Source organism: Alosa sapidissima, chromosome 13, assembly GCF_018492685.1.
Source record: "Alosa sapidissima isolate fAloSap1 chromosome 13, fAloSap1.pri, whole genome shotgun sequence".
In the NCBI taxonomy this organism is placed as follows: Eukaryota; Metazoa; Chordata; class Actinopteri; order Clupeiformes; family Clupeidae; genus Alosa; species Alosa sapidissima.
Genome location: NC_055969.1, coordinates 34,170,040 through 34,178,468, shown reverse-complemented (window position 1 = coordinate 34,178,468; position 8,429 = coordinate 34,170,040). Strand labels below are relative to the sequence as shown.

Sequence of the window (8,429 nt, the reverse complement as noted above, 5' to 3'; positions counted from 1 at the left end):
TCAGAGCTCAGAGATCAAAACTTGGCCATAGTTGAGCAAACATGTCTCACCGCAGCGTCTGGCAGTGATACACCAGCATGCAAACACCATCCTTCCCCCGCAGCCTCTTACACTGACCACCAATCAACAGCCTTCTGGGTGAGCGCCTCACTGGTGCACCGCTTCTGACCATGTATGGAACAAACAGACACGCAAAGCGCAGCAACAGTACTGAGAAGACTAGGTGAAGCGGAAGAGAGAGCAGCTTTAAGAGGAAGCACCTTGAGTCTTCTGCTAAACCTCGCAAGTGCAGCAGTCAGATAATCTGGGTTTCCAGCAGCAGCCATCTTTTTTCAACATAAACTGACTCAACGCCACAGGATGTGGTTTCAACGTCTCTGTGTTCTCAGACACAAATAGTAGTGTGTAGTGTGTAGTGAGTAGTGTGTAGTGAGTAGTGTGTAGCTAGTGTGCACTCTGAAACCTAGAAGGGGCTTCCCGTGACCTAACCTACACCCCTGGCCTTGGGGTCTGAGGTATTTGTAAACCTCCAGAAACAGCAGACAGCTCTGGCTGTAACACAGATGGCCTTGCCCGATGAAAGGACATGCAGGCGGACTGCACAGGGTTCTGTTGGGGGTTGGTTCTCTAGCTGGTTCTCTAGCTGCACAGGGTTCTGCTGGGGATTGGTTCTCTAGCTGCACAGGCTTCTGCTGGGGGTTGGTTCTCTAGCTGGTTCTCTGCAGGCTGACTGCACAGGGTTCTGTTGGGGATTGGTTCTCTAGCTGCACAGGGTTCTGTTGGGGGTTGGTTTTCTAGCTGCACAGGGTTCTCTGGGGTTGGTTCTTGAGCTGGTTTCTCTGCAGGCAGACTGCACAGGGTTCTGCTGAGGGTTGGTTCTCTAGCTGATTCTGCAGATAGAGGCGCAGGTGGCTCTGACAGAGAGAGACCTGGGCATGAGAGATGCGTCCAGACACATACCAGGCGAAGGGGGTTGGTTTGGCATTAGGGCAAAGGCTGGCATGGCGCCCACATCGTGTCTTTTGCACAGACACACACACACGCACACGCGCCTCCCAGATACAGACAGCTGAGTCTGACAACACCCCCATACACACACACACTCGCTCCACCCAACTTCAAAGTAAACACACTCGCACTGAACAAATATAGGACAGGAAATATCGTTGACACAAATGAGAGTGTGACCATGTCATAAGACAACCTATAGAAGGCTGGTGTGTTGGGTTATTACACTCGCCCACATTGTGTCTTTTGCACACACACACACACTCGCTCCACCCAACCCCTTATGTCATAAGACAACCTAAAGAAGGCTGGTGTGTTGGGTTATTACACCTAAAGAACCTATAGAAGGCTGGTGTGTTGGGTTATTTCATCTAAAGAACCTATAGAAGGCTGGTGTGTTGGGTTATTTCATCTAAAGAACCTATAGAAGGCTGGTGTGTTGGGTTATTACACTCCCCACTTCCACATAATCAGCTCAGAGAAATTACATAACAGAGTGGGCGGATGGGTTATGATTTCAACAGAGCCCAAACTCACTCTAACTGGGCCTGCTGCTTTGTCCCCCTTATTCCAATTAATCTTCTATTACGGGCAAAAGACTAAACCATCCTCCTTTCTTAATTTTTTGTTTGAATGAAATATCTCAATTTCTGGAAAGATTGTGTGTATTTACACATGTACATGTGTATGTATGTGTATGAATGTGTGTGTGTGTGTGGGGGGGGGGGGGGTGTAAGTAGCATAACTCCCCATTTTCAATGAGGCTGCATATCGCAAAATCAGATAAAGGACTGGGAATGACATGACACACACACACACACACACACACACTTACGTTTAGATAATTTGTAATTTTGTAAATTACTTTTCAGCATCAACCACTCCCAACACAGACTGAATTTTTGGAGTAGTGGTAAAAACTCCTTCTCAAGGACACTGACGAAAATACACAGAAACTGACAGAAAGTTAAATGAAATGAAGTGAATCAAATATTGTAGAAAATGAGTGTAGTGTTCTGTTTGTATGGGAGTGCAGCTAGCATCTGGTGCATGTTCATAGCTGAGTACAAGAGGTAGTTGTCATGTCTGCTTTAAATGGGCATTACCCAGCCACAGCTGGGCTTGGTTTTATTCAATCTGGCAAGTATCGATCGTGACCACACAGGCTGAATGTTAGATGCCCATCTGAGAAGAATATTTGGCCTCTGAAAGCTGCAGCCAGGGGTACTACAAGGGGAATATTTTGTGGCGCCATAATTTGTGTACTTGCGTCCTCTAGTGGTAAATAAGGTAAACTGCCTTCTGTCGATACAAAACTATAGGCTTACCCCTGCACCTATGTTCAAAACGGCTCTTTATCTTCATTCAAATGGTGACCATGCATATTCACAGTATTTATAAAAGAGCCACACATGGTGTCATGTTCAATATTTCTTACAATATCTTTCCTAAGCCTGTAGTGTTGGCATTGAGTTTAAAGCTGTAAACAAATGCAGTACTGCAATTTTCTGATCCCAAATACCCATACACACGTTCAACAAGACACAGCACTGTAGCGGCCTAGCAGCTCTAGCTGTTGGCTGCAGCAACTTGAGCTAGGTAGAACCGATTGTTTCCGCTTGTTTTCATACTGACAGTACTTCTGACCTCGAGAAACAGAAATCTATGTGAAAAATCACCTGAATTCTCCTTTAACCACTACACTTCTTGAATTTCCCCTAGGGATCAATAAAGTATCTATCTATCTATCTACTACCACCGTCCGCATAAGATAGTAAATCACTTGAATTCTCCTTTAACAACTACACTACCACCGTCCCCTTAACCACTACACTACCACCCCCGTCCCCATAAGATAGTAAGTATAAGTATATATACTCTTTTGAGTCCTGTGAGGGAAATTTGGTCTCTGCATTTATCCCAATCCGTGAATTAGTGAAACACACTCAGCGACCACACAGTGAGGTAATCCCGGCGCAGTGAGCTGCCTGCTACAACGGCGGCGCTCGGGGAGCAGTGAGGGGTTAGGTGCCTTGCTCAAATGCACCTCAGCCATTCCCACTGGTCGGGGCTCGAACCGGCAACCCTCCGGTTACAGGTCCAGAGTGCTAACCAGTGGGCCACGGCTGCCCCAACAGCTGACTAACGACTAACAGCTGTTAGTTAAATCACTTGAATTCTCTTTAACCACTACACTACCACCGTAACCCATAAGATAGTACATCAGTGGCAACCATGGCAACTACATTAGTTACATGATAAACTATCTATATGTGTGTCAGTATAGGTGTCCATCTTGGTGTTGCTATGCACCTATTTAACAACACAGAGAGAAGAAGAGTAACAGAGGGGACAGACAGACATACCGGCAAATATCCTTGATTACTAGCAAGATAGAGCAACGCTTTAACCCTCTCTGATACCGGTAGTCAAAGACAGGAAATAAGTGTGTGGACAAAATGGTCAGTCCATCACAGACTAGGGACAGACATCTTATGTATCAAGCTCAGGCGACTAACTGCTGATGTAAGGTCCTTTTGTCAATCATGGGATCAGATGGACCAGAAGGGTGTTGTTGCAGCTCTCAGGGTCATGAGGTCAGAGGTAGATTGACCTCATGCATAAGCTGCACTCAGCCTGACTGCTGTCCTCATGAGTGGGTGTGGGTGGGGGTTTCAAAAGTGTCCCATCTAGATTTCACCAGATGGCACCATATCTTTGAGAGGAAACTTTCAAAAATCTACCAACCAGAGACCCTGTTAATGTTGCACTCCGTTGAAGGTGTTTCTATGAATAAAACAATATAAACACAATATATTACGAAGAATGTCTTCAATGATAACATTGATTATCCATAACAATAATATCTTTAAATTAGTAAAATTAGCGTTTAAATTCGATTTGTGGATATTTTCTAAACAGCCCCGTCACTTGTGTAATTTTTCTGTAGATTGCAGTACCCGAAGAGAACACGTGGAGTCGTTGTTTGTTTCAACGTCATTTCCGTATACAGCGCCACCACAGTCGACGACAGCATAGGCTTTCATTTCTAGGCCGGGAAGGTCCTACTATCAACACAAGTGAACGGGAAAATAGATAAAGAATTGGCTGTGCAATCTTTATCCATCCTTGAAAATAATCTTACCATAAGGAAATATATCGTCATAGGTGACCTTAACTAATCGTTTTACGTGGAACTGGTAAGTTCTGGTGATTTTATAGATGAAGATATGTCGACATTCTGTGGTTTAGTTCAGGCTCTCCTCCCTAGTTTTATTGTTGCTTTGTTCTGGGCTGCAGCCATTTTTAATCGCCTTGTCCAATATACATTGCCTTTCCTCTATGCATCCGAAAAGGATGCGGAGTCGGCAAACATCAATTTGCGTTAATGTTAGTTAACATTTCTTAATGCACGGGAATTCGCTTCACAAACAACTATACATGTATGATATGTAGCAGGCCAAAGTTTGCATATTCCTCTGGCCCAGTTTTAATCCAAGCGAGTGTTTTCTTGCGATCATGGCAGCCAACTCCAGTAGTTGGCTAACGTTATCTTTTAGCTCCCAGCAGCGAGCTAGCTACGTTGATGTGGATGTTTAGGGAAGTTCACTTACTTGTATTAAAACGTCCAGTTTATTTTGCTATTAGGCTAGACATTAGAAACAGGAAAGTATAGACAACGCGCAAGATAGCTAGCGGTGTTTACAAATACTCGAGCGAATATGGGTTCAAATGGCCTAAATTGCTAGATAGTTGCAAACATGCTTAGCTTAGCCATCGCTAACATTTGCTGTTGTCGCCTTTGAGGTTAACGTTGACCAATTCGGACAGGGGTGGCACTGATTGAAATAATCCGCATTTGCTTGTTGGTGATTTGCGTGGATTTCGTTACATGGCACGCTATATGGGTCAAATCACAGTCAAGTAAATTTTGAAGTAATCCATATCCAAGGAGGCCCTTAAGTTAGCAAGTGTCAGCTAACCTTGGTTATCGTTAACATTAGCAAATGGACAGGAGAGGGACGGCTGACGTCCCTTTTGTCTAACGTTATCTGTGCACTTTTCAACTGATTTAAGGTTCTGTCTTTGCCATCCTTGTTATATATATTTCTTTAACGTTTTGACTTTGTTGACACATTATCACTAGAGTGAATTAGCTCACGTTAATCTCAGGTTGCGTGTTTAGCCCTCGCCAACTAGCTAGTTGACAAGCCTGTTGTCGTTTTTCGGTCTTGCGAAACCCCGGCTTCTCTCGGGAATTTGTGTAAACACTTCTAGTCCCGTTCTTTTAGTCAAATTGGTGAACATTAGTTTAAGTACGCCGCTGTGTTAATATCTCCTTGTTTCAAGTATTTACGTGTAGTATGGATATAAACGTTAGCTAGCACAGCTAACAGTGTCTCATGTAAGTTAACGTGAATGATAACATGGGTGCCTGCCTATCTAGAGCATTTTAACGGTTGTTCAAAACCGCTATGTAGATTTTTAGGATTCCATGTAACATCAACAACATTGACCATGTTTCTTACGAGGGCCATTTCACTGGCTAGAACTGCAGCTTTCCGATTATTAGTCGAATCTATTTTGTGTCAATATGGCTAACGTTATCATTAAGCGGAGAGTAACTTAAACGTTAGAAGCTTTGTCATGTCTGCGATATCCTAAGACGAACATTTTCATCCATTTTGCTTCTCCTCTGAAGGCCACATTTGAGACTAGAAATACATCCAAAAGCCTTGTGAACCACACAGGTCAAGCGTGACACTGATTCAATTTAAAAGTCTTAGTCGAGTTTATCAAATAATAACGTTAAATCTTAAAAGAGAATAGCTTGGGGTGCGATGGATAGTGGTGTTTAAATTTCAATACCATGGAATTGTAACCCATTTCAATAACGAAAATGTGTTAGACTTGTGTCTTAGTTTGCAGTGAACGTTTAATAATCATTTAAGTTGCTAAGCAAGGGAGATCATTCAAAGGAATATGTTTCTTTGCATACACCATTGAATATGCAGCATCAGAATCATGTAAAAGGACACACTTAGAAGTCCGTGTATTTCAATGATGAAGTGCTGAGGACCTCAGTTAACCCAAGACATAAACTGACCATGCAGTTTTAAGGAGTTGCCTTAAGCATGGTACAGCGTGCTCCACTGAGAACCACTCATACACACACTTACATTGAGGGAGAAAGATGCTCAGTTGGTGTCCCAATTCCCAGCTCATTTCAGGCATATTAGTGGTCACCTAGGCAGCTAAATGTGGACCTCTCTGCACTGGTTCAACCCTGAGTGGGGACAGAAGGACCTTTCTGCAGCTCGGAGACCTCTATAACCCAAGCGTGTTTTAGAGAGTGGGGTGGGGGCACCGGGCTTATGGTGGAGTTGTGTGCATTTCCCCCTCTCTCTCTGTCCCCCACTGTCTCTCCTTTCTCAATTTAGTTAATCTGTCTATCCATCTTTTCTTTTTCTGTCTCTCAGTGCTGTGTGTGGTGCAGCGTGTGTTTGGTTGCATGCGTCACTCCTATCTAGCGGACTCTTTCATGTCTCGTGTCTCGTCTCACTCTCTCCCCCCCAACACCCCCCCCCCCCCCCCCCCAACTGAGTCTCCTGCCCCCCCCCCCCCCCCCACACACACACACACCCCTGGTTGGGCTTCAGAGTAGGGGGTGTATATATATATATATATATATATATATGTGTGTGTGTGTGTGTGTGTGTGGGGGGGGGGGGGGGGTGTGTTATAACAGTGGGGCCCATCAGAGCACAGTTCAACCTTTGAAACGCTGTTACTGTGAGTCATTTAAGTTGTGCGTGGAATGACATCCGCTACAGCTACAACTGATATAGCCTACCATTAGAAATATCTAATTTTGTTCGTTGAACAGTCCTTCATGTCTACTATGCTTTTGATGCCGTTTCTTTTAATTTGCTCCCGCCGGCAGGTAGCGTGCCGTCTGGTTTGGTGGGCTGACTGACGGCTTTTACTCTGACTTCAGTAACCCGGTTATGAGGCTTGTTGATCACATTCAGAATATGGTGTATACACGGAACAGTATATTGTCCGGGGTTCTGAAATCGGAATATGATGTTAACGTGTGTACACACAAAACCGCTTCAAAGTCCTAATCATAACCGTGATACTGAAGTGCATGGAAACACAGGTACTGAAAGCTCTCCTTTCTCCTTACAGAAACCGACGGCATAGAGGAAGAGGCGTAAAGACAAATTTCCATACTCGATGACATTACATCGCAATGTCCGATCGTTTGGGGCAAATAACCAAGTCCAAGGATGGGAAAAGCAAGTACTCCTCACTCAGCCTGTTTGAAAAGTACAAGGGAAAGGCAATAGAATCTCAGAAAACCACAGGTAAGGTCACCGTCCTGTCTGTCTTTGGTGTTCCATGTACCCTGTTCTGGTCTGATATGCTCCAGAGAGAGAGAGAGAGATGGAATGCAAATAGGCTCCATGTGCTGTGGCTAGCTATCTGCTGGTCCTCAACATGAAGTCGAATGTTATCTGAGTCTCATTGAAAACAGATGGCGAAGTCGAGGAGTTAGCACGTCTCTGAGAGCTGGAGGATATTGGTTGTGTCGTGCATTTGGATGCTTAAGCTTCTGATTACCCTTTCTTTCTTGCTCATTATCTCTCTCTTGCTCTCTCATTCTCACCAATTCTCTTTCTTTCTCGTTTGTTCCTTCTCACACATTTCTTTCACTCTCTTTCTTTATCTCTCTCGCTCTCTCTCTCTCTCTCTCTCTCTCTCTCTCTCTCTCTCTCTCTCTCTCTCTCTCTCTCTCTCTCTCTCTCGTTGGTGGTCCCAGTTGTTCCACGACATGGCTTGCAAAGTCTTGGCAAAGTGGCCGCTGCCCGGCGGATGCCCCCACCTGCTCACCTGCCGAGCCTGAAGTCCGAAAACAAAGGAAACGACCCCAACGTGATTATTGTGCCCAAAGACGGTACAGGATGGGCAAACAAGCCAGAACAACCCGATCAAAAGAGGTATGTGCACCACAGGAGATGAGGAGGAGAGGATGAGGAGGAGAGGATGAGGAGGAGAGGATGAGGAGGAGAGGATGAGGAGGAGAGGATGAGGAGGAGAGGAGGAGGAGGAGGAGAGGAGAGGAGAGGAGAGGCCACTACATCTCCAACACAAGAAAACTGACTACATATCCACCACAGGAAAACTGACTACATATCCACAACTCAAGTGTTTTTGTTTGTTTTATTTTCTTTGAACATTTTTAACTGGGTGGAGTAATGGGGAGTTTATGGGTTGATTTTCCTCATCCAGTACAGGAGAGATGGGATTGAATGGATGCAGTCAGTGATCGACCTTTGTGATCTAGCCATTAGTTGCCATGAGTTACCTTTGTGATCTAGCCATGAGTTACCTTTGTGATCTAGCCATGAGTTACC

General features: G+C 44.7%; 1 protein-coding gene across 1 annotated transcript in view; it reads left to right on the top strand.

Moving 5' to 3' along the window:
• The first annotated feature begins 4,019 nt into the window (after positions 1-4,019).
• prrc2b (proline-rich coiled-coil 2B) overlaps positions 4,020-8,429 on the top strand; it is a 34,463-nt gene continuing 30,053 nt past the window's right edge. Inside the window, 3 exon segments of the mRNA XM_042058839.1 lie at positions 4,020-4,208; positions 7,201-7,379; positions 7,835-8,012. Of these exon segments, the coding sequence (XP_041914773.1) occupies positions 7,265-7,379; positions 7,835-8,012 (293 nt within the window). The 5' untranslated portion in view covers positions 4,020-4,208; positions 7,201-7,264.